The sequence below is a fragment of the Falco biarmicus genome, chromosome 13 (genome assembly GCF_023638135.1).
Source record: "Falco biarmicus isolate bFalBia1 chromosome 13, bFalBia1.pri, whole genome shotgun sequence".
NCBI lineage: Eukaryota > Metazoa > Chordata > Aves > Falconiformes > Falconidae > Falco > Falco biarmicus.
Genome location: NC_079300.1, coordinates 931,672 through 958,158, shown reverse-complemented (window position 1 = coordinate 958,158; position 26,487 = coordinate 931,672). Strand labels below are relative to the sequence as shown.

Sequence of the window (26,487 nt, the reverse complement as noted above, 5' to 3'; positions counted from 1 at the left end):
GGTGGAAAGAGCTCTAGCTCAAATAAAAGTGCAACCTCTTCCTTGCCCTGTATAGAAAAACTAGCACCAAAATTGCACAGGATTTTCAACTGAATCCCTGTGTCAGGATAAAGAAATACACTTCTGCAATGGATTATCACTCTGTGTTCCCAGAGTGTAACCGCTGTTACAAATACATCATGGAACTCTGCTTGCTCACTTGCACACTGTTACACATGGTTATTCCTTAGATTTCTCTCCAGCACGTGTAAAGCAATTAATTCACTCTTGTGTCTTCCTGCAATCTTAATCCTGTAATGTTTATGATCAGCTTGTATTTATGCTTTCAAGACTGAGGATGCTGTTAAAAGGACGCACATCTAGAGAAAGGACAGGGAAAGGGAAAACAACACTGGAAAAGCTGGGAATTGAAGCAACATTAACATTGCTAGGGGCTAAAATGCCATAGGGTTTCTGATGTTCCTGAAGCTCCACAGGTGGGTGCTTCCCTCTGATAGCAACTCAACCCATGATCAGGAGAATGAAAGACTTAAGAAGAGCATAAAACAATCACCTTTACTCCTGCAAAGTCGTGGTTACCTACTATATCTGCAGCTACCCTGGGTCTGCCTGGCTACTCCTGGATTGTGGGGTTTTTTTCAGCGTGTCCACAAATGAACAATCTTGCTCCCCAGGTACACTGTGGACACCCTTGTACCAGAGCTGACTCTTGCCCATGATCTGCCCCAGCCATGAACTGCCATGTTCTCAGGTTCAACAGAGCACTTGCTCCTATGGGTCCCACAGGCATTTCCCCAAGAGAGGTGGCCTGAGGACCACCCACCTCCTCACAGCCCCCTCTCTACACCAGCTGCTTCCTGGCCCCTTGGGCACATAAGGACATGTGCCTTCCCATGCAGCTGGCATGGCAGGATGGACAGTGTGCACATACATGAAGGACAATTTCCAAACTCCGCCATTCCTCTTTTTCAAATTTAAATCTCAATCTCACAACTACTTATGTTTATATTTAAGCCTGGAAACTGTCCCATTCAAATTCAGTTAAATCCTGCCGAGAAAAAGTAAATAGCTTTGGTTCCTTAAAAAATGCTCCTTTCTTCAAATAGTATTTTCATCTTTTTTTGCTAACTCTCTGTACTATTTCGCCAAGTTAGAAATGGTCCAGAGGAATCTGGAGCTGAAGAGAGTCTTTCCAGGAACTTGACAGGACTTGAAGTGCTCTCGAGAAGGAAGCTCAATCCAAACCCGCTATCCCATCCAGCCCCTTGAAACCCTCCTGCTAAAGCACCACCACTCTTAAGCAGCCTTTGAGCAAACTTCTGAAGCATCAGCATTTTCCCACTGGAACAGCACCTGTGCTCCCAGTATCCCATTTCTGAAAAGCAAGATAACTTTTCAGGATCTCCAGGGTTGAGAGCTGGCAGTCAAGGTGTACAAAAGGCTGCTGAGTTCAGCACTTTTATCAATCAGGAAGTCTATGCAGTGACTGGGATATAAAAAAATGCAGTCCGAGGAAACAGACCCTGTTTATGACACCAATGTCTCTGCTATATCCAGGAATGCCTCTACTCAGCTTGAAGCAGGGATGCTGCTTCTCCAGGCAGTGCCCACACAACGCAGCTCTGTTTCTCTGTAATGGAGCAGACCTCAGCTGCAGGTCAGACACGCGGACACCCTGGGGGGCAATGCCCGTGAAGGCACTCATCACTGCTGCTCTACCGCTGCCCTCAGGGAACGCCACTGCCCAACTGCGGACAGGTAACAGCCCTGGCTTGGCAGGAGGCACACACCAGACCATTCTGCTGTGACCCTGCCAGCCCCCTACCCTTGCGGGGGGGTCCCAGGGTCAGCTCCCACCGGGGATGTGGCAGAGCTTCTGCAGCTCAAACTGGCATTACCTGGGTATGCACTATGTTCCCAGCACAGTTTCTGGTGATTCACATGAAGCAGAGCTCCTTCGAAGGTCTCCTGCATTGCTGCTACTAATGCAGTAGGAGCTCAGCTTGCCATTGCTGGTGTGAAGCACTCCAACATCACTACAACCTGCAAATGAAGTAGCTGGATTTATTATTCTTCTTTAAAAATCCACTTCATCAGATCTTAGTATTTTTCTCCGTTTGATCAAAACGCTGAAGTTGCTTCCAACTACATAAACAGGTGTTCTGTGTCAGTTAAATAATTAACATTCCCTAACAAAGGGGATGTCCTAAGTATTTCAATAAACTCAAATATGAACTCCAAAAAGGTTTTACTATTTGCATAATCCTGTGTTTCAGTACCTGACAATTCAGTGTTTACTCAAATCTTATTTCAGTCCAGTAATCCTTCTAGTGGCACTATGCAAATTCAGGAAAGAGAACTCGGGATCAGAATAAAAGCATCTCTTTAGTTATTTTATACAGGGACTAATCTAAGTGCTGTTGATGCAGCCCTGAATGAAGAAAAGCCTGGATCCCTGAGCCACAGCGTGAGGCTCACAGAGTCAGGCGAGCAGGGATCAGCTGCCACTGTGCCGCCTGCTGGCAGATTCACCTGTAGAAGTCCAGTCCCTTGTGATCAAGGCTGCCAGCAAGCACGCCAATTAGCACTCCAGCAAGACGGAGACTCAGTGAGATGGCTTCATATCCTTTAAAGACTGAAAAGATCACCTTCTTATTTCCCCCAAGCCATGTAACACAAGCCCGCTGGGAGGAAACACACAGCAAGGCAATCAGTGGACAAAATCAAGCAATTAGTTTCCCTGAAATTGCACAGTCTGAGATCCTGGTCCTCAAAGCGGGAGAGCTGACCTGATGCCACAGGCAGTGCTCCCCACACACACACCCCCGCCCTATGAAGATGCTTCAGCCAGCACCAGACTCTGCTTTCTCCCTTTTGTTCCCTTCAAAAGCAACACAGAGCAGAGCAAAGACATACAATACATAGGAATACTTTTTAATTGCTCTTCATCAAAGCCCTCCCTACCCCAAGCCTGTGCTTGAGCACGGGGCACTGCTGCCCCCCACCCCCCACCCCAAGTGCAGACCCCCAGCAGCAGCAGGCCAGTGCCGGGCCAGTGCCAGGAGCTGGTTCCCAGGGTGAGAACCGCTGCGGCAGAACGGGGTGAGCACGTGCTCGGCTCTCCACTGATCCCAGCCCCACACACCTACCACCGATCCATAGGGAAAAACAACACTGCATGGAAGGAAGCACAAGAAAACAGAGTGAGGATTAAGAAGGTGCCATTTACTAACCCACCCCAAAACAATACTGTTTTTTTCTTGTAACAGGGCACTCTGAATCTGACCGAATTGGTGCAGAGCTGCAGGCTTGCCTTGGCTTTGGCCGGTCTCCTAGAGAAGATGTCTCATGCTCAGATGCTAGAAGCTCCGACATGGAGCTTCGCTATTCCTGACATGAAGCACAGACTTCTAAGCAGCTCCCAGGGCTGTATTTCCTAAATGGCATCCAGTTGGGCTAACAAGGCTATACAGTCCCAACGAAGAAACATTAATGCTTCTCCAAAGTCAAAACCCAGATGTGATCATTCAGTCTTGAATGTAATTGTTGCTTCCAAAAAATTTCAGAGTGAACCCTGGCAACAAGGCATCTGTATTTAGAAAAACAGAGACTCGGGGTCACCCCAGGAAGGAAAGAGGCCTCAGAGGCCGCTTCTGACCACTCATTTGAAGACTTGGAACAAATGACTGAATATTCTTGACACAAGGTTTTCTTATTTTATACCTCTTCATATTTTCCCCACAAATTAGTTCAGAATTTTACTGATTTTGACTGCACCCAGCAGAGTTCCTAACAGCAGAGTTCCTAACTGTAAACCCACGCTGGTTTCTATTATGTACAGCCTCTAGAAAAATGACAGTACAAATGCTGCAATGCAATTTTTTACATTTTTTTTAATTTCTTCCTGCAGATGTAGAGATGAATCTATAATATGGACTCCGAACACCACAGTGAGCCATAACTCTTCTGTCTGAATATCTAGTAAGATTTCAAAATGCCATTTATGTTCCCACAGAGGAACATGCATGGGTTTGATTGTTTTTTTAATGGACTATTTGCCATTCGGCCTAACAATTGCACCATTTTCCCAATGTATTTGCCCCTTTCCTTTTGCTTCTTCTTCTTCTGGAGCTCAGCCTACTGGCAAACGCACAGGCTGAAGAGGAGAAAAATGGCAAATCACGTCTCAGGAATTTGAACTCTACTTATATCTTCATTTTTTTCCAAGGGTTACTGCTTTACAAGTTTCCTTGGAATCAGACATGTGTCCATCTGCCTCCCAGCCCCTGAGCTGAATCTCACCTCTGCACCCTGAATGCCATTACTGCCAGGCACTCATGCGATGCCACATACCACAAAGTTAGCATTACTGAACAGTCACCTGCTCTGTAACTACGTTTCTGTATTTTTCTCTCCTGCCTTCATTAAAGGAGAGATAGAGCCAATGATCTGCCATTCTCACATTATTAATGAAATACACTTCCTGTGTTTTTCTTTTTGTGGTATTAAAATAAATAACATCCTTATTCTGCACCCTTAGGTAAGTATAACACAAACGGGAATGACAAGTCAAAAAAAAAATCATTATTTTTTGAAGCAGTGATGAAGCAGAAAGATATGAACAATTAACAGTTACATCTCTGAGGTGGCAGAAATAAGCTGCTCGCCAAGTTCACCAATAATAATAATAATAATGCATTTATATTTTTTTAAGGTTTCTTGGTAAAAAATGGCATGTCACTTTTACAGAGTTCATGAGTTTCATTTTTAAAATACTTCTTCAAAAGTAGGTAAAATACTAACATACTACATACTGGTGGATTTTATACACAAGGCACCAGAGCTTCAAGCTCAGATGTCATCAGTGTAAAGACCTGAACTAGTAGTCTCTGCCTTTTTCTTAGAATTTCAAAAAAGCAGAGAAACGTGAGTGTTCCAAGACTTTTCAGATGCTGAAGGAAGAGCAGGAAAAAGCTTTTACACTTCACTGGGACATCCAGTCGAGCATGAAGTAGCTGCCTTAGCAGAAGCATAACTGAAGAGAGCGAAAATTTATTTGAAACTTTCAGTGCCCATAGTGGATGTTAGCTCCAAGAGGATAAACTGATTCAGACCAAATCCTGCCGTGTTTACCAAGGCTGCTGAAATCATATGAAGTTCTGATCAGTTAGAACTGGCACGTTATGGATCACAACAGCTTCCATCCTGCACAAAGCCCACTGCCTGCAGTGGAGAAGTACCAGCTAACAGCAGTGCTGACCACAACTGGGCAGCACCACAGGAAAAACAGTCTTGAGTCCTCGTAACCCCCTCCTTGCTTTCTTCCTCACTGTCTTTATACTTTCAAAAAACTAGGAAAGATGATGTGGCAGCCAAAGGACGTGGCACGCACAAACTACAGCCAGGCTGATGGGGTGTCCTCGGCGCATCCGCAGCCTCCCACAAGATTTGCATTTGACATCCATCTCCCCATTGTTAAGACATTGTTATCTCAGTTTTCAGGAAACATCAGATGACTCATCTATCGGAACATCTGATGAAGCTAATGTAATTTCAAAAATGAATTCTACTTCAGCATATTTATCCAAGGGGGGGAAAAAAAAAGAAAAAAGAAAAATGCTAAAAGTCTAATTTCTGTTGCATCCTGATTTAGGAACTCAAGAGCTTATTTTTGCTGTAGACAGTTTAACAGGCTTTTAGGCATCCAAATTTAGGAAAAAAATCCTACGGCATTTAAACAACGCAGAGCCAGAACTGGAGCTGACTCAGCCACTCAAGCGCACAATTTGAATACACTACATAATCATTCTTGTTTTAAAATTATCCTACTAATATCTAAGGGCTAGATTATCCCAGATGCATTTATCTTGATTAACGCGCTACCCTCAGGACAGTCCTGCAGATTCCAGTTCGAACTAATTATGAAGCAGGGTATTCAACAGCAAAATGATAAAATCTTGCTGATTGACATGGCCCTGACCTCCTTCTTGCACTACCTTGCCACTGTCACAGAAATGTACATGTCTTCCTCCTTCTCCCCCACGCTCCTAATTAACACATAACAACTGCTGCTTGTTACCAATTCAGGATGAAGAAAGAACCCGTAAGGTGCACACACAGGACATGTTTCCCAACAAATGACACGTGTCCAGGGATGAACGCTGCAGTGCCACAGCTCCATAGCAGCCCTTGCGAACGCCAGCAATGGCACCCACAGGCAGCAACACAACATGGAGCAGAGATCCTTGGCTGTAAATGCCCCTCTTTTTTTGCTTCAGACCTACACACATTGGTTTTGCTTTCATTTCACAGGGGGCAGGGTGGAAATACTTTATCAAAGCTGAAAAACGCACTTCTGAAATCTATTTTTACCTCCTATGAGCAGATCAGGGGAGCTGTGTCTGCTTGAGGCTGGCTGCATGCTGTCCCTGCACAACACCCGCGGAGGACACCTGGGACGGAGGCCAAAGTCTGGCTCGGCAGAGCTGAAGGGTACTGCCATTTCACGGGGTCCCCTCAGAAAGTGTTTGCTTTGCCTGTTTATGCTCTAAATATAGCAGAACACACCGGCCATCTCCAGCTCATGAGCAAGTATTCCTACCGGGGGCTGCAGCTCTCTGCAGCACTACCACACACCTGTCTGATGTCAGCTAATATAAAGCATTTTTCCAAGACACAGGAATCCTTGGGAATGCTATAAGCGAAAGATGCATTCACAGTTTGTAAAGAAAAATTCAGTGACTAAGTATCAGTCTTACGTCCAAGAGACAATGCAATAGCAGCTGTTTGGTAAACACTAATGTTACACAGAGTTATAAGAAACCAAGTACCTTAATAATGAGGTAAACGTGTAGGTGTAGTACTATTTTAGTATACAGTAAGGACATTATATCCACACCGAATTACTGAAATATTAAAAATTACTTTTGAATATCCTAAACAAAGACATTTTCTTTTTCTTTGGTAAACTATCAGCTGACATTACAGGGTCCAGACAAATCTGGTACAACATCTCCCTAAACTGTTTCTGCATAACATCTACGGTTTCTGATATTGCAGAAAACTTAATCAAGTAACTAGAGCTTGTTTAGCTTCACACACAGAGATTGCCAAAGATCTGAAACAAAACAAAAACCTGAGCAACTGCTTTTCCACTATGTGGACTGGACGGGGAATTCAGTGAAGGGATGCATTCCATTTTCTGTTTACCAGAAGTACTCATACATTATAGAAGCTACTTTAATAATAATAATAATTTAAAAAAATAAATAAATAAAAAAAAAGCTCAGGAGCCAGCTGACAAACACATGTGAAGGCCCACTCAGCGAGCAGGTCTCCCGGCTCCAGCAGCAGCAGCAGCAGCAGCGTTCCCCACCCCAGCCCTGTTCCCCAGCCTACAGCAAGGGAACCCAGTGGATCCCCTGGGAGCCAGCACACAGCACCTCAGCTACAAGTAAACCTTCCAGCATGAACACAAGTAAACATATCTGGTAAGCACTGTATTTTTAAATAGCAGATTATTTCCTAGCTTACAGCTCTGCTGCTGCACTGGCTTCACATGGGCAGAAGAGTCTCTTTTCCATGGAGTATTTCTAAAGCAATGTAATAATGCTGTGTTGTTACCAAGTTACTATCCGCGGACCTTGCAGCTCTTTACAGAGGTGATAATTATCTCCTTCAACAAAAAAGGAAGCGGAAGAGCCCTGTTGAGGGCAACAGAGAAGCCAGTTGCACCGCTGGGGCTGGGGAAGCCTGGCCAGCCCCTGGTCCTCCTCTCATCCAGACACAAGCCAGGCTGCTGCTCCGGCTCCAGTGCCGCAGGCCTCCTCATCCGGCACAGAGATTTGAAAGCACTTCCAATGACCATGGACGCCAGGAATCTGAGCAGAGGGTGATGACATACAGCAAACTCAGGTGATGCCTCCCACAGTGAAGGAGATTCATGTCCAGTTAATTCCAGTGCTTTGTTTCAACCTTTTTGGTCTCATCCTTGCTCTGAAAAGCGCCAGCCTAGTGGGGCAAGGCCACTGCGACCATGACAGATCATAGCGAAATTAAACCACGGGACATTGCGGGTAGTGTTTTACCAGCAAAAGAACCTTCACCCTCACAGCCTCTCACACAGAGGCAAATTTAGACCTCCAAGGCTGGGATGGGAGCAACACTGCAGCACAGCCATCCCCGCTGCACCTGGCCACACAGCCTCCAACGACGGCACATGGCAGGCACAGTGTCCTTGCAGTGGTGGCTAGCTCATGCCATGCCACATGAAGAAAGCACCAGGTGGGCTTGCTGCCACCCAGGGCTGGTGGCCACGGTGGCGAGGGCAGGCAGAGGCGCTGGGCCGCTCTCCGGTGAGGGTGATACCTCGGGGCCAGGACTGCCCATCAGCACCGTGGCCTCTGGCACTGCCCTGAACTCCAACACTATTGTAAATGCATAGTAACATTTCATTTCCACATTTTAAAATTAATTTTTTCTCCCCCTGCCCCCTGCATATATTATAATGACTGTAAACTAAATCTGAACAACACAGAAACAAAACCATTCCATAATCAGTGAGTTAAAACATGGCTGGGGGTGATGGGGACAGGTATTTCGGGCCAGAGAGCATTTTAAAGGTTCACTCTTTACCCCGATCTGAGACGAGATACATTTTTAAACTCCGGAATTTTAAACTGCAGGATTTATATAAAACTGCTACAAACCCACTTCCTGCCCAGCTCCCGCTGCGATCGGGACCTGGCCACACAAGCAACCTGCAGTAGCTGGTTACAGCTACAACTCCCTCCCCAAAGCATGTCTCTGCCACAAGCCAAGTCGGTCTCTGCTCCACTTCCTGGGATTTGGTCCCAGGAAGAAAAAATTATACTGCAGAAAAAACCTGACAGACACAGTTCCATTTTCCAACTTTTGATTATTTTTTTTATGACTCTACTGAATTAATTCCACACTGTTTGTGGCATAAGTATTTTAAATGTTAAGATTATTTAATTCATAAGAAATTAAGGGAGGGCACCGGGATCTACATGTCTAACTACTGAAACTATGCTACAGCAGAATAGCAGCAATACATTTATAGCGCCTAACTCAGGCATCCCTCCTAAAAATCACAATGAGGCTGCACCCTCCCTGCTCCAGCACGCTAGAGCTCTGCACCTTGCTTTCTGCTAAGTGTTGTCCTTCCCTTAAGCAAGTGCATTTGTGAAAAAGGCAGGATAACCACAGCAGTCCCAAACATAGAAATACAAGCAGGGTGCTCACAGATACCTAAATAACCTAGGGAGGAAAACACTCTTCTAAGATTCACCATCAGCTGTCCAGAGACACCAACAACCTGCTGGTAGTTAAGAGATGGAAACAAATCCTCATATTGCTTACGTGGTTTGTGCTATTAAAAACTAAGAATCCTTACAGTGACTTTGCTGTTTCTACGTGAAGTGCCCTTTATTCCAGCTACAGGCAGAGGATAATTCGGAGGCAAAGAGCCAGTCACTGTAACCATACTGGGGGATTTGAGCCTTGCCAAGCGTATTTTCCCTTCATTTCCCCTATCCTTCCCCCTCCCCCGAGGAAAACAGCAAAACAAATCAACGAGCATCAATAAAATAAGAGCAGCAAAACATCCCACTGCTGGCAGACAGCAATTGCTCCATTTGGGCTGCAGCGTTTTTCTGGCTACAACTGTGTCTTTCATTAACCATATATCCTTGAAAATAATATAATATTTACTCACTTTCAATGAATCAAAGCAGGCGATTACGCGTCCGTTTTCAACTTGGCAGCTTTTCGATGGATGTGCAAATTTACATTCCGTGTCTGGTCGTGAGCAAGTCCCCCTTTGGAACTCCCTACACACTTCCAGCGTTAGCCATTTTGTGTCCCGAATCGGCGTGACACTAACAGCCATCTTTAGATTTTACAGGTAGTTAAAATTTCCAATAAAATGGACAAACGAGTAGCTGAACTGATAAAACTGGAAATGATGAAAGCGCCACCTCCAGAATTTTTTTTCTTCCCCCCCACTCCCTATTTTAAAAGTACGTGTAAAATTGGGTGGCTTTTCTCAAGGAAAAGCTGTGCCACCACGAGTTCACAGCGTGACACTGTCAGAGGTCTTGCACTTAGAGAAACGCCAGGGTTACTGGCAAGTTGAACGTTAAAATGTGCAGCCCGGGGCTAGGCTGGTGCGCTCAGTTACCCATCCCGAGTGCTGGCCGGAGCCCACGGTGCAAGCTTGGAAATATGGCAGACCCTCCAACACAGGATTTCCAAGCTACTTTCAGGTAAAGTTGTCTGGAAGGTGATCTCCACGCAGCTGAATTTGCAGCGGGGGGTTTTGTGGTGCAATCGGTATCGATTAGTTTGGCATAGACAGATGCAGCAGTTTAGAGCAACGATCAAGATAGGGTGGTTTGGGGTTGGGTTTTTTTGTTTGTTTTTTTGTTTGTGGGTTGGTTTTTTTCCTCCTCTCCTTGGTTTTCGGGCAGAAGATATCTGACCTTCGCAGCAAACTTTTATTTTTACAGTAAAGCAGGCTAGGGCAGGGCCCGAGCGCGCCGGCCCCTCGGCGCGGGCGGCAGGGGGGTGCCTGGCGGATGCGCTGTCGTCGCAGTCTAGCTGGCAGCAAGCAAGGCAAAAAGCAGCGGCTGCTCTAGAAGCGGTCCCAAGCAGCAGAGACGTCAGGAAAGGCACTTCTTAGTACCAACCTGCAGAGAGAAGAGACACGTTACAATTCAGCGGGCGGCATCCCGGGGGTCCCGCGGAGCCGCCGCCGCCCCGCGCAGGACACTCACGCCAGCCGCCGCCGGGCCGTGAGGAGAGGGGCCGCGTCCCCGCGCGGAGCCAGGCATGATCAGGAGCGAGCCAATCGCAGATAGCGTTGCAGCGATATTCCGGGCAGCAAGCCAATGGCGGGGGCCGTCTTATGAAAGGTCGCGCCTGTCAGACGCTGGCTGCGCTGCCCCCGAGCAGCGCCCGCCCGACGGGGCTCGCCCGGCCGCCGGAGGACGAGCGTGTGGGCCCGGGCCCTACCCGACATGCAGCGAGGGGGACGGACCATCGCACCGCCGCCGCCGGAGCGCCCACGCGCGGGGAATGGTACCGTCCGCCGGCCCGCCCCGCCCCGCCGGGCCCCGGCCCGCCCGCCGGCCCCGCCGGTACGGCCCCCCCGCCGCAGGGAGCCGGGAACTCCCCCCCCACCCCGCAGGTACGGGCCGCTTCAGGGGGCCGCCCCCCCTCCCGCAGGTACGGCTCCCCCGCCTCAGGGTCCGGGCCCCCCGCGCAGGGAGCCCGCCACCACGCTGTGGCCGTGCCCGGGACCCGCCCAGAAGAGCCGGCAGGCGGCGTGCCCGCTGAGCGACCCGCCGGCCCCAAGCCGCGCTCCCGCGCAGCCCAAGCGGCCAACGCAGGGCGTCCCGGGGCCACCGCCAACGGGCCGGACCGCTGCCCTCCCAGGCCCCAGGAAATAACGCGCCGCTACTCAGCGCTCAGCTTCCTTCCACTAATATCTTGCAGGTGCACTACACTTCTCGTGATAAACATCGTTCACTTAAAAAAACACCCAGGCATTTAACATCGAGAAACGAGAGCGTAAACCCATCCCCTCAGATGCCAATGGTGGAATGGGCACTTCATTGAGACGAGATGCCCAGCTCTGGTAACTCTATAATAAATTACAACTCTTGTCCCAGCCTGAAGATCTCGAAAGAGCAGCCTGGAGTAGAGCTGGTAGGCCCCTGCAGTACTGCCCAGGGCCTGCACAGCACAGCCCGTGGGCAACACCAACAATGGGAATTCTCCTGTCAGCACTGCAACCCCCAACAGCATCCCACCCTTCCCTGTCTTTCTAAAGATACTGCTCTGTCATCTTCCTGTTTCCCACCACCACCACAACCCCCAAAGCAGCATCGCTGACACTGGAATCAGGAACAGATCTTTGGGAAGCCTGGAAGCTGGTTGGCATGGATGCAAACCAACAAGATGAGGAAAATCTATGAACAGTCTTTTCCCAGGGCCTAAGTGATTAAAACAACAAACTACAGGAGAAGTAAGACACACCTAATACAGCTAATAAGATTATAACACAGCACTCTGGTTTCCTTGCCAGGACACTTGTAATCGTGCCCACATTTTTAATCCCTGCTAGCAAGAGACAAACCACTGTGCATAATTACTTGCAAGCACAAGTTAACCGCTAGGTGTCTTCTTGGTAAACACAGATACTCATTTGCTTCGACTACCTAAAACTCAAGAGTGTCAGTCATCCTGTGCCAGCAGTCACTACTGATCAGCACTTCGGGATACAGCCGAGACTCAGGTCTTGAAAACTCATTCCATAACAAGTGCGCAGGGAAACAAGTTTGGTTCTCCCACCTGAGCCACACTACCCAGCCATGGCAGGTTAGCACCATGAGATTTGAAAATGCAGAGCAACATGCCAGGACCTCATGAAGCTGCCTACCCACGGCCGCACAGCAGCGGGCTCACCTGGGCATCCCGGCATCCCCAGCCGCCTCGTGCTGGACTGAGCAGGACTGCCATTCCCATCAGAGAGCTGTCAGAAGCATAAAACACACTGCCAGCCTCCCAACAAGGAGTTCCACAACTTGACCTTGTTCTCCACCGTAATAGATCTGCTTCCTCCCACCCTTACTCTTGTAGAGCACAAAATGATGACTTTTGAGTGTTATATTTTACAAACATTTATTCCCTGTGAATCCCTCAGGAGAAGGTGATACTGATGAAGGCAGGAAGAGCTCTACAACAAAGCTGTGAAACAGCTCTAAGCAAAGATTTTCTCCCGTTTATAAGTTTGGTATACAATCCATACCAAGCATTGATTTTTCCAAACACCAAGAAGAGTTAGAGCAGCAATTGATGTGTTTTACATGCTAAAGTCAAAGCAAGTTAAAGGCCAAATTTTCAAAACAAGATACTTAATTTCACTCTCATTACAGTAGTCATCAGCCGTAACAAGCAAAGAAAGACAGCACAAAGGCAACACACAAAACAAAAACAGATGAAAACTATCTTTTGTGCTCTCATGTAGTGAAAGAAGTAATATTCCTAGTAAAACTCATAAAACTATGTTTTATTCCTAGCTTTGTAGTAAGTTTTCTATTTGGAGCTGGACTAGCCACTTCCACCGAGCAAAATCTTACTCCTGTTGAGGTCAGTGACATACCTGTAACTGCATTCAACAAGGCAAAATTTCACCCTTCATTCTGCAGGCTGCCAGCTACCAAAAGAAAAGCATTACTCCAGGGAACCGTGATGCCTCAAAGGTAAATCTTCTGAATGTGAAGAAGTGCTAGATGTATATTTTGTCTGCACAGTCACTGGAAGAAAAATTGTTTTGCCAGAACTTGTTACCTACCTGTGAAAACACAGGCAGAAATGTCAGCTTTAAAAATAGCCTTCCAGCAAAAATAAAGACTGACTTCAGACCAGAGGTATATCTTCAATATCTCCACTAAATAAAGGAAGATGTTAGCATTGAGGTTTGTGTTGGTTTTTTTTTATTTATCTGCATAAACTATTTTGCCCTCACTTTTAAATTCTCTTGTTATATCCCAAGCCAGTAAGGAGTCCCTAGTAAGCATCAAATGCTAAAGGATACCACTGTCTGCAAAAAAAAAATAATTCAAAAACCAAACCAGCAGACAAACACAATGCCTCTCTTTGGGCTGTCTCTGATGAACAAGGGAAAGACTGCAACAAATCCAAAAGGAGGAACCATAGTCAGGGGACATGAAAAGGAGTGAGCTGATTATTAACTTAATTGAAAATTATTTGGGGGCTGACAGCTTCCAGACTCCACCTAGTAGGCCATTCTGTACTAAAGGCTGTTCTTAATCCACAGGTGGCTTCTGCAGTTCACCTTTTGAAATCTGGAAGTATTTGCTACTTGCCTTGGGAATGCTGCAACATCGGTTTGGCCAAAGCATAACCTCACGCTCACCAATTAGTGCTAATACAAGGAAATTGAAGCTAAAAATGTTGAAAGCATATTAAAAAGTGGTTCTCAGAAAAAGACAAAAAGGGAGAAGGAACACTGAGAAATCACTCTGTAAGAGAGTAAGATAGATGACTTAGTTGTCTGCTGAGCTGGGTCAATGAAAATAAATTATTAAGGAACAGCTTCACAAATCAATGGAAAGGTTATCTGGAAGTACCCAAGAAAGTGAAACTAACACAGAAAGGACCATGGGATTATGGTTTCTAAGTTCTGAATAAATATGTTCTGTTTTTATTACTTCCCATTATTGCTATAAAGAAATATTGCACAGCCCAGTTGACAATATGTTTTTCCTCCTCTTCTCATTACAGGCCTTGAGACAAAAATAGGCTATCTGAACAGGAGTGCCTCACTGCACTGGGGACTGTTCCCAAAGAGCCATTGTTTTTCCTCTTCCTGTAACTGGGCTTGCTGGCCGTTCCTGTTTTCTCTATCTCAATTCATACACGTCTCTCAGAAAGAAAGATATATATAAAGCTGGACAGGCAAAAAGCACAACACTAAAGAAGAACATGGCAGTAAAGAATTCTGTTTTCATGCTCAGAGAAAGTGGAAGCCGAAAACACCAGTGTCAATGACATGAGAACTCTCAGCAAGAACAGATAATTACATAACATGAATTCATCCTCATGACAATGACTCTAATGATAGGAAATGGAACAAACTCAGCGTTCTATTTACATTGACAGTGCAGTCTCAAAGCCTGAAATTGCCCAATGTCTTTTAAATAAAGAAATACAAAAATTACTGACTGCCTTACAGTACTTTCAAAACACCTCTCTGCCAAATTTAAAGTTTACCAATAAAATATCTCAATGTGAAATTTGGAAAAGACACAGCAATTACTTCATGGCACTATTGAGGGATATAATTATAGAGCTGTCACAAAATTAAGCAGAAACAATGAGCTAATTAATGTCTTGGCCATATAACAGTGAAGGATTGGTTAAAGAAAAATATTATTTAGTAAACTACTACCAAACAAACCTAACTGGTCTCGTACTCTTGCTCTGCAGGAACTGCTACACCCCTACAACAGTACATAAAAGCAAAAAGACCCCTCTCTCAATTTTGTACTTTCACATATATCAGGAAAAAGTAGAGCACAGTAAAGGCAGCAGCACAAAACAGCCAATTCCACAGCAGGAATGCCAGAATCTGCACCATTTGAGGCACACTTCACAGCCCCCCACAGCCCAGCAACTTGCAACTTGGAAAGCTTGGTAGAACTACAATCACCTCTTAGCTCTGACCTACTAAGCAAGTCCCATACCGGATTTGTAAAAAAAACTGCCAACACGACTTCTATGACCCAGATATTTTGCATAATACACATAGTTTTAGTAGTAGTAGTACTAGCAATAGTGTTTTAAAGGTTATTGCTGTACTGTTTTAGCTCTGGCAGAGTTGCTTGGGAAGGCAGTGCAACCTCCCACTGACTTCACTGGGCTTCTTAGACAGATCCTCCTCATCAGCCATGTTTTTATCTTGAGCATATTTCACAGTTTCCGAGAATGTTTTAGCAGAAACACCTAACGGTGACATGACATCTGAATTTAACATATCCAAGTGTACTCAGTTCACAAAAACTGGATAAATAATGGAAAAAAAAAAAAAAAAAAAGAGGCAACAAGTGCCTCCAGTTGCACACATGTTACTGCAGTGTGCAGAAATACGGTATTGCCCTCAAATCCGTTCTCGAAGATTTACATCCCTAATCAAACTGTGAACCAACTGTCAACAACAGTGTAATGGCACCGACATACAAATCCCATAGGCCAATATTTTCTTACTTTAAAGTATATGCTATTTTCAAGTCAGAAAGTTATACTGCAAATTCCATACACCCGCTTTCCTTTAAAAGGTAGATGGTTATGAATAAACCACTATTACTGTAATTAAAAAAAAAAACAACTTTCAAATCAAGAGATAGACCTGTTGAAATTCTTTTTTTATCACCTATGGTATATATCAGTGTCCTTCATAAAATCTGGGACTTGCAGAATTCAGATCATCTTACAGCATTAGATGGATGGGTATTTATAAACTAAAATCAGGAAAGATCAGTGTCTGTCTCCAGACTAGGAAGTGTGCATGCTAGCTATTATTCTGCTCTTTCAACTTGTAAGCCAGAGGCACAAAATGGGAGGAAGGACTACTCTGCATTTAAACCATTTTGCCATCAATTTATGTATTACAAAGCATTCATGTATCCATCCACACCACTGAAGCTGCAAATGCGGTTTCTGGTAGTGAAAACATATGCATCCTGTAATTCCTTTACCGTAACATTTACATAATATATTTTAGAAATATAAGGTTCTGTATTATACTGGCACAGGGGAATTTCAATCATAAAATAAGTGTCATTTCCCACATGAATCTAAAAAGAAGTTCTTTATCTTTAAAAACAACAGTAACCTAACGATCCAACTTAAAACTCCAAGTAGTATTTTTTTAAAAAAAGAAAAACTGAATTGGAATAACCAAATGCTATTTGTTAAAATCAGTCTTATGTGGTTGCTTCAATTAATATTAATTTTGAACACTGTGTTTCCATACAAAGACATTTGAGAGACCATAACAAAATAACTATGCACTCTTCCAAAAAGCACAGAGCTATTTATTAACCAGCCTCTTGCACATTAAAGACATTTTGTTTGATTAACTGCACACATACATAAGCCAAGTGATGCAGGAGCGGAGTGAGATGACCTACGTCAGCAGCATCAAACCAGGATCAGCCTCCCACAAACCCAGCACCATGTCTGGGGCAGCACAGGGAGAGCAAGCACGGTGGCCGGCACATCGATCACTCCGAATCGCCTGCTCCATCTCATCCCCTGCCACCAGCAAGGTACATTTCACACCCAGAACACTCCCTACTCTCTCCTGCATCACACACCTGCATGACTTCAGAATTCTTGTTACTTGTCTTGCCTGTTTTAGTGGAAGCAGGCTGGAGGTGCCTGTTGGTTCTGCAGCCAAATGGTAACACGGGCTGTCCCGCATGTGGCAGGTTTTGGGCATTTTCCTCAAGAACACAGCCACATGGCAAACCTTGGGATGAGTCCCACAACAGATTCAAAACCGGGAGCTACTTATAACAATGGCAAAAAGGACACATGCACATCAGTGGAAAACATTCCCACAATGACAGGTCATTATTAACTTTACATGTGTGAATATATATATATAAAATGTTTTATATATATATATGTATATATAAAAGAACCATGATTATTAGTATCATCCATGACAACATCTAGAAAAAAGCAATGCCCATGACTCAGCAAGGGAAGCAACCGCTTTCCTCTAACATCAAATTCAGCTGATGCAAATGGTTTCAGGGAGGAAAAGCTACCCAGAGGAGCTCTCCCTCACGAGGGATGCTGCAGACACCCAGTCTAGAGCTTCTTACAGCTCGGATGCCTTAACATCTACTGCACAGTGAGGGAAAATACACTGGCACCTTATTACTGCTAAGGTTCTCACTTTTCACAATCAGATACATTATTTTTCACTTCCCCTTCAAAAGCAGCTGCTGCGGGGTCCTGGTTGCAAAGGGTGGCATTTTCCTTCCCCAGAAATAGCTGGATAAAGCAGTGGGTAAAATGAGCCTTGAGAGACCACCCTGGTGAGAACCTCATGGATTAGGGCATATATATATGGTCAGTAGTAACATTATTACTAATAGCATTTGCTCCAGCCAATGAGCTCCTCCACTCAGCTTGGCTAACCTGCCCCAGTCTGGGCACCCCCCTCCCCGTTTGCCCCCATCACCAAACTCTAGATTTCGAAGTTCTTGCCCATTTGCATGATGACCGCTTTGTTGCGTGAATAATTATGAATGAGGAGTCTGGATGCGACCTTGCACATGTCAAATGGATCTGTCCAGTTAAATCTGAACTTAATTACCAGAAGCAGAAAAGGCCATTCACATCACCTGCTCTGAGCTGGCACACCATCCGACTCCCCTGAACCCCCAGTATCCCCTGCTCGCCCCACAGAGGCTGCCTACCGCAGCAGAGCCCATCAGGGCAGCTTCAGCAAAATTCAGCGTGGGGCACCTTACCATCAGCTGCCTGCTGCGTCAACAGGCACGCACCTAGCAAGGCAAATCGAAGTTGTAATTATGTGGATTGCTTCATCTTGCATCTGACTTGAGGGCAAACAAAAAGGGACATGAATACAGATATCGAAGAACACATTATGCAGAGTTCCACTTTCGACAGCAAGCTAGAACTCAGATTTTGATGGCCTGATCACTTCAGCTCGGTAATGGCGAGCTGTGGCAATGCTGTGACAATCACGTGCTTCTCTGCAAGGATGAGAAAATTATAGAAGAACATGTGAAAACAGGGCTGCTGGTGCAGCACAGACTGAAGGAGCGCGCCCTGGCACAGCACCTCCAGGGACCCACACCTCTGAAATCACCCAGTCACAGACAGTCACGGCACTGCCGTGCCGGGGCTGCACGGAGCAGCAGGCACTGCCAGCTCCGTGTGAGGGTGGATGCCTGGCTCCTCTCAACGCAACGTGAGGCATGGGGCAAGGACAGTGCTGGAAAACTACTCCAGCATCTGTTGCAAGACAGGAAATAAAGCTGACTGTTTCTGTTCAAAGCTTTCCATTTCTCAAAGAATCTCAAACCCAAAGTAGAGTATTTTCTGTTTCAATACACTCAGGCCTTACGTTTTATTTATCAGTCATGCCCTTCCAAGATAGTAAAAACTCGTATGACTTAACAGAAAATACAATGAATCTAAAGTAATTTCTTTTCATTATTTACGTAAAAATCGAAATCCTAGACAAAGGTGTCTTAAACTCTCTCTGCTCTGTCACCATCTGAGGTATACAAGATACCTGCTGTGCACTAATACAAGAGCAAAATGATTCTTCAGCGTACAGCCAAAGTAATCAAATTTAGGAGACGTTTTCCTTGATTTAACAGAGATGACTACACATACAGTGCTCAGCAGCACAGAAACATGATGCAAAATTAATCACATCAATCTCACCCAAGCTAAATAAATATATGTGTCTTTAGACACAAAGGAAAAGCTCCAAATTAGTCACTGGTATTAAAAAAGAGGAACAAAACCTGAATGACTATGTTTTATTTTATGAAAGATGTGAAAAATGTCTTTGAGACCATTTTTTAATCAGCATTTGCTATAGTTTATTGTTATGCTTGTTCATCTTGAATCATGGTATTCACATAGCTAACAATAATCACAAAAAACAACGCACTAACAGCCCCTGTTTCAAACAGCTGCTTCTGCGCCAAACCTCAGCCAGAAGAACTGCCATGAGTGATGGAGGGAGCAAGGCCATTCCAGTGTGAGATGGCAGCGAGGTGGCAGGGTTTAAGCCTAGCTTTCCTCCCCCCTCCATCAAGAGCTGGGTTTGGTGATGAATTTTGCTAATGCTCATTTTGTTCATGGAATCCCCAATGCCTGAATGACCCAGCTGGTGTAATGGTGTAACGCTGCTTCAGCGCATGCTTGCATACAACTTTTCTCTCATTTTTAGCCTTTTGCTGTGAGTGATAAAGATGAAGTTAGGGGAGGATGAAAAAGGTATCATTTTTTGTTACTGCAGCAACCAGAAGGTCTGTGCTTACAGGGCAGGGAGCTGCAACACCATCACACCTGCAGCTCTGTGGCAGAAACCCCAGCCGCTACCAGCACAGGGTCTTGGGGCAACCAAGCAAAACCAGCTACAGGGACACTGCTGGTGCAACACACAAAGGCACAGGAGATCACCCACAGGCTGCTATCTCAGCTTAGTAAACTTATATTTAAAAAGAAAACAAGTAAGCAGCAGCCTGGCATGGAAGGTACAGTGAGTGTGTCAGCACCTTCCCCTGCATCACCACAAACGGTAGCTACAGGGGGTTTCCAGCTTGGCCAGTCAGATCTTTAATAATTTTTGTTTCTGGGTTATGGATTGGGTCATAACCCACTACCTTGCTAAGTTTTTGTTTATGGCTGTTGCACGGCTGAGCTACATGAACTACATCTGAGGTCCCATCTTACACAGAATAATCAAGGAAAGTCTCCGAGGCAGAACAAACACAGACCCCTCTGTGTTACTCCCTTGCATCCTAGTTTTCCTCATGGTCTCACATCGTAAGAGCCGCCAGATTGCTCTTGTTCCAACACCACATGCCTGTGCCTCGCTCTTGGCTTGTTCTGCCTCAGTCAGGCCACAGGAGTGGCATTGCCCCCTGCACCAGCCAAACCCTGCGCACAGGGCTCACAGGCTGGTCTCCGGTACAGGCTCCTTCCTGACCGAGAAGTGACCTGTGCCCTTTTTGCTCACTGTGTAGGCAACCTTTCCTATGCTCAACTGGTGCCACATCACAGAACGCATAACCGTCACATTCCCATTAATTCTTCTTACAGACCAAATGGCCTCTATATCCATGCAAGACAAAAATGGATCACTTTCCCTAAAACACCTGCCGCAACAGAATAAAAATACCGAAGCTAGCATGTCAAAGGACCACAGGTGTGGACCAAAAATTTTACACCACTTTTTAAAGTATCTAAAGCATTGAGGTTACATCCCTGTCGTTAGTTACTTTATAAACATTCTTGACTTTTAAACAATCCAAAATAACAGCATTAAGAATGACGCTATAGGAAAACCCAATATTAAAAAGTGCTCAGGCCCATTTAATGGTGCCACTTGTGCCAAGCTCCAGTTCTGCAGCTCCTCATCTTGTTTTCTTTCTAGAGGAGAGCCACGGCAGAGCTTCCCGCTGCCAAGCAGACAGTGAGGGTGCGAGCCCACGTGCTCGGGGAGCTCAGGCAGGCACAACAGCTGAGCCAGCTCCTGGGGCAAGGAGACCCAGTGATCCCACGCTGGCCCCTGCAAGCCCCAGCACTGCTCCGATTAACTCGCAGCACTGCACAGCAACTGTGGAGGCTTGCATAATACCCAAAACATTTCTCATCGTTGCCTACCCTCCACTACTTTTATCTGCTTTCCCATAGTATTTCTCACATGGGAGACTCCTGCCTATCCTCCAGTTCTCCTCAATGCATCCCCTTTCCCATTAACACACCTGTGCAAGCCACCCAAACTGAACACCACAGTGAAGGAATTTTTAGAAAAACATCAAAAGACTACCACCTTCCTTGTACTCTCACTCTTACCTCTAAAAGCCAGTTAAAAATACCAAATATGAAACTTTAAAATTCTACTCTTACAAAACCCCACGGAATATTCGGAATGTAGCTTCTGAAAAGATTTGAGAAAAAGCAGTTTTCATAAAAATGGTGATTAAAGACAGATTGCTTAGAAGTTGTAGAGAACAAAACAAGCCAACAAACTCAAAGCAATGATTTTGCCAGTCACGCAGAAAAATGAGTGAAAGAAGTTCAGATTCTTATATTTTAGTTACCACTGTTAGCTGTATTTAATTAGAAGAACTGAAGAGATCTGCCTCTACTTTTCAGAAAAAGATTCTATCATTAAAGATTTATTTATGGAATATATTTGCACATAAATACAGAAGCACAATAAAATGCTGATAAGCAGCAAGCAAGATATCTTCCCAGGGACTTTCTTCTAAGCAGTCTGCAAAGCTAAGTCATAGCGGCAAGCGCCTGCTCCCAGAACATTTTTAACTGTTCCACATAAAAAAGCTGAAAAGCTCATAATTACATTATCAGTATCATGGGCCCGCTACCTTTGATTTTTCACTGCTTGTGGAAGAAGTCTCAGTCCATTTAAGTTTGCCTAGGTATTTGAGCACTGAAGGATTCCCGTATGAAGTTACATACGGAAAGGATTTCACTGAAAACCAACAGTGATCGTACAACGTCAAGAATGCTGTGCAGGTACTAATAAAGTTGTTCAAACACTGGAAGAAACATTTTTTGTTCCAATTTTTTTTCAAAGCTTCAGAGTCTCACAGGAAAAAAAAAAAAAAAAAAAGACTAGAGCTTATTTCTCACAAGTAAATCATGCTGTGTTTATCAGTACGTGCAGCTGACAGGACCTTTCTCCCATGGAAACCAGATGGCACAAGCAACACCGAAACAGCCAGTGTCAGTCAGGAAGGCGAGCACAGACCCTCGGGGATCAGCGAGGAGGAGGAAGGGCAGGCGGTTCCACAGCACCAGCCCCAGAGCAGCCACCATCCCGCCTGCGCCTCTCCAAGCGAACTCGGCAGATGTTGGAGCACCGGCTCTCGGGCGCCTGCGCACCCGGAGACACTTACTTTCTATGGTGAATCCAGGCCTAATTACTGCTGCCTTCAGCTTGGCAACCTGCTCGGAAAACCTGACATATCTGCCTGGTTCAGTGAGCTCCCAGAGCCTGCATGTTCCTCCACGGTGCCCCTGGGAGTGTGGAGTTTAAGGGCTCAAGACCTCGGGTATATCTAGGCCCAATTAACGCAGAAAACTTCATTTTCTCCTACAGCATTTTACTTCAATTTAAAAGAAAACCTTATCTCCTTGAAGACTGTGTAGAAGTCACTGCAGCAGATAACGTCACTGCAATGCCAGAGCTAAAGCGGCCTCAGGAGCACGCTCCCATCCCACGTGCCCTGCAGTGGGCTGACCTGACCCACGGTGGGCTTCGTGGTGCACCCATGGACCACCCTCCCCCCGTGCAAAGCGGGGAGCCTGCGGTTGAAGGATCACTGAGGGAGGAGCACCGAGGGCCTTGCGGGACCAAGCTGAGCAGTTCTGATCCCTTTTTTAGAAGGAAAAATTCCCATTAACTTCTCTGGAAGCAGGATTGGGCCCAGGGCCCAAAAATGCTCTGGGTTCCCAAGCCCTTACTCACCGCTCCCAGTCGGACTCGCCTGCACGGGAGCCAGCAGTGCAGTAGGAATGTGGGGAGCCGCTCCAGGTGGCACGGGCAGCAGCGGCTGCAAGAGGCCAGCATCCGGCACCGCGCTGCTCTCATTCCTCCAGCCTGCACCGCCGGCGTCCACACCCAAGCTCGGCCAGAAGAACAATTCCATGCTTCGTACTTGCTGCGTTAAATGCCATGCATATACTTCATAAATGCTGTCTCTCTCTGTCTGTGGGCACGCATAAAGGGTGAACACAGATGCCATCAACTGAGCTTCCCATGCAGGCTCTTCAGTCAAACTTGACCTTACAGCCACACAAGTCAGGACACATTATTTACAAAGCTTTCAACATTTTACTTTTCTCTGCAAATAATACCTGCTCCAAGTTCAAGCCCAAAAGTATTTTGCCTTGCCAGATGATCTGCAACTGTCTCATGACTTACTGCATTGTTATCATCACAAAGCTTAGCAAACTGGGCTGCTAAGTCTATTAATCTTCTGAAACACAAAGTCTGCAACCGTAGAAACAAAACATCTCACTACAAGATACATAAAATGTGGTATAGCAAGATAAGGGGAAAATTCAGTGCACACTCTGTTAATTTTCTTCTGTGTCACAGCAAACAAGACTGACGCGCTTTTGTAAGAACTCTGAATGTAACGCTACTGACAAGTATGTAAGTGAAAAAAACTCCCTTTATCACAGCAGCCTCCCTCAGGGGCAGACAGCAAGGTACGCACTTCCAATAGGAAAAACTGGACCGTATGCAGAAGTTTAAACCACCACCTGTAAATTGAAAGGAAGAACTGACAAAATGAGTCAAACGCAGCTGGGCTAGCAACGGAGGGCCATGCAACAGCTCACTTTTCAAAATGTCAAATGACTAGACATATTTTAACCTGTATAGTACTTATTTATTTTTGTTGTGCTGAAATGCATTCCGATTCAGCCACCGATATACAGCTTGCATATTTATGTCCCCAGATATTTTTCTGTGAAAACAAATACTTGGCATATTTGCCAAAAGCATAAGGTCCTAAGAGCAACACAGGCAGTTGCATGCTTTCTGACAGTGCTCAAATAAGGGCTGGGAGCTCTTTCTCTCCAAGACTGCTCACTGGCAGTGATGAGCAGCTGCCGAGGGATCGGGACTGCAGGACATGCAGACCCAGGGGCTAAGCGGGCAGCCTGGCTGCAGCACACGCTGGCCCATGCCCCATGCTGAGTTAATGCCAATTATACACTTGGCGTAGGGAAATGATAATCCAGCTACACAAAACTCACAGCCAGCTGTGGTTTACTCAGTCCTGGCTTCCTTGGTTTTCCAGTGTAACCTATAGATTCAAACAAGATGAACTTGAAGCGCACTGTTTAGCATCCTAGTGACAGAAGTATTTTTTTACCTTACAAACTGCTGCTGATATTTCTAATTAATGCCAAAAAGCAATTATCCCATTGAAAATTCAAGCTGCACTTAGCGAGGACAGATTATATCCATCGCAAACTTTGGCTTCTTTTCTTTATAGTACATCTAAAGGGAGTTTTCCCAGCTACCTAAAATAAAGATCTCTTGGGTAAAAATATTCTTTTATACATTTGTATGCTGCATTGCTGATTTGAAACATGAGTTATTTCACAGAGTACTAGCTGACAGTAAGTAGACATAAAAAAAAAAAAAAAAATGGATCCCAAAGGAAAAGCAATTCTCCTGATAGGTAGCTGGATTTCATCCTGAGGTCAGCATGCATCAAACCCTCATGCAGTCATCAAACAGCCCAACGGGCACAAGCAGCCTTGCACGCGTTGACCTGCACCAGCTCAGCGCTGCTGCCATCGCCGTCCTGCTGCTCCCACTGAAGCTATGGAAGACATTTCAAATCAGCCTCAGCGCAGGACAATTTACTGCTGGTTCTGAATGCACCTAACAGTGTAAAACATTTGTCACTGGCTTTATTCTCCAAGCAAAGTGATGACTAAGACATTCACCCTACACAGACCACTGAAGGGAGAACAGGAAGGGGTGACGTGGACTGCTCACTCGCTTGAACGTCCTTAACAGGAACCACAGTCCCTTATAAAACGCCATATGCAAAACCTTCACCTCTCAATTCTATTAAATGTGTACATTTTTTATCTTGGCATGTATTAAGAGTTTCATCACAAATGTGGCACAGTTTTACTGGTCCCTTCTCTTTCCTTGTTAATTGCGCGAACTCTCATTGACACCAATGGGAATTACAACTGCACATATTCACAGCAGAAGAGACTCCAAATGTCACCAAGGATAGCAATAAAAATCCATTCACGTTTATTCTTTCAGTAAATAATTATGGGGTAGTAGGAGGGAAATATTCTTTACTTTGCTGCATTACTTGGGAAGCTAAGTTTACAACACATAACTGATAATAAAATAAAATGAAAAAATAATAATCATAGGCAACTGCTCTAATCCCTAAGGAACACAAACAGTGGAGACCACTGCATGCACAAGCAAAGGAAAGCCCCAGAGCCCCTGCCTGCCCTGGGTCCTCCTGCTGCCCCCTCTGCCCTGCACGGGGCTATAACTAGCAGGAGGGATCTGAACGTTGAGATCCCTAGGGAAGCAATCAAACCCAGCCAGACTCCACACCTTACAGATGTTAGGCAGATAAAGCAATTAACCAAAATCCTGGACCTACAAACCTGAGCTTTGCTCACACTCCAGCAGATCTCTGAACCCACCGCGTTTGCGTGTGGGGTTATTCTGCCACCACTTACAAATGAACAACAGTACCAAAGCAGATCATTTCGGGCAACACCTGATCACTGACATCAGTACCCTTCCTTGTTCACACTGGGAATCCATCTAACAACACACAAAATAAAACCACAGTAAAATTCCTTCTGGACAGGACTAGTTGCAGGAATGTTTTTAGAAATATCCATAGTTACAGAAGTCATCCCCAGCATGGACAAAAATTATAAAAACATGACAACAAAAGGGAACAGAACTTTGCATTTCATCTTAATGAGCTGGTCTTCAAAGCATTTGCATTTAAAACAGGCGTAAGGCAAAGTTACTGCAAGGTGTCTTTTATAATCCAACAGGTGTGACTTCCTCTGTGTTAGTGGCATCAGAGAAATGATGTGCTAGAGAAATTATGTTCCCAGTTTATACACGCAGTTCCCAAGTAGCAATCATCCTCTATTCTGGACATCAAGAGGCGCTAAGGCTCATCCTCCTAATTACAGGCATTCCTGTGCCATTACCACCTTCGCATTAAAGCTGAAGCAGCAGAATAAAACAAGTACTTAAAGGAAACAGAGACAAAAGCGTATGTTTTAATCTGAACTGGCCACAAGACCTTCATCTACACCACATGTATAAGAACCTTTACTGTGGCCACATAAACGATCCTGGACAGTATGGTAAAAAACACACCATTTTACCAGTCTGTCTCCTCTGGGAAACCAAAATAACGGCCCTGTGGACCCTTTTGACTATTTAATGTTTGTTTCGGCTGCTTGATGTGATGCATCACCATGTGTATCACCATATACACCTATGTATACTAGGTGTCCAGTATACTCGGGCTCTAAATTCAGGGAAGTCAGATTTGCATCTGACACAGAATGCAAAGTGATGCAGCTTGGACACTGTTCAAA

The 26,487-nt window shown here is 45.3% G+C and overlaps 2 protein-coding genes across 20 annotated transcripts in view; both read right to left on the bottom strand.

Annotated features, from left to right (window-relative positions):
- Positions 1-26,487, bottom strand: part of MBNL1 (muscleblind like splicing regulator 1) — a 111,596-nt gene that overhangs the window by 71,903 nt on the left and 13,206 nt on the right. For 14 of the 19 annotated variants that reach the window (XM_056358345.1, XM_056358349.1, XM_056358331.1 and 11 more), the window contains exon 2: positions 9,737-10,709. The exons of 3 other annotated variants lie outside the window; for them this stretch is intronic. In XM_056358345.1, the coding sequence (XP_056214320.1) occupies positions 9,737-9,910 (174 nt within the window). In that variant the 5' untranslated portion in view covers positions 9,911-10,709. Of the gene's footprint in view, positions 1-1,898; positions 2,044-9,736; positions 10,710-10,796; positions 11,014-26,487 lie in introns of those variants that run through there. 2 more of the 19 variants (XM_056358334.1, XM_056358354.1) reach the window with 2 other exon arrangements.
- AADAC (arylacetamide deacetylase) overlaps positions 20,180-26,487 on the bottom strand; it is a 74,563-nt gene continuing 68,255 nt past the window's right edge. The window contains exon 6 of the transcript XR_008825139.1: positions 20,180-20,194. The gene's annotated coding sequence lies outside the window, so the exon portion shown is untranslated. The remainder of the gene's footprint in view (positions 20,195-26,487) is intronic.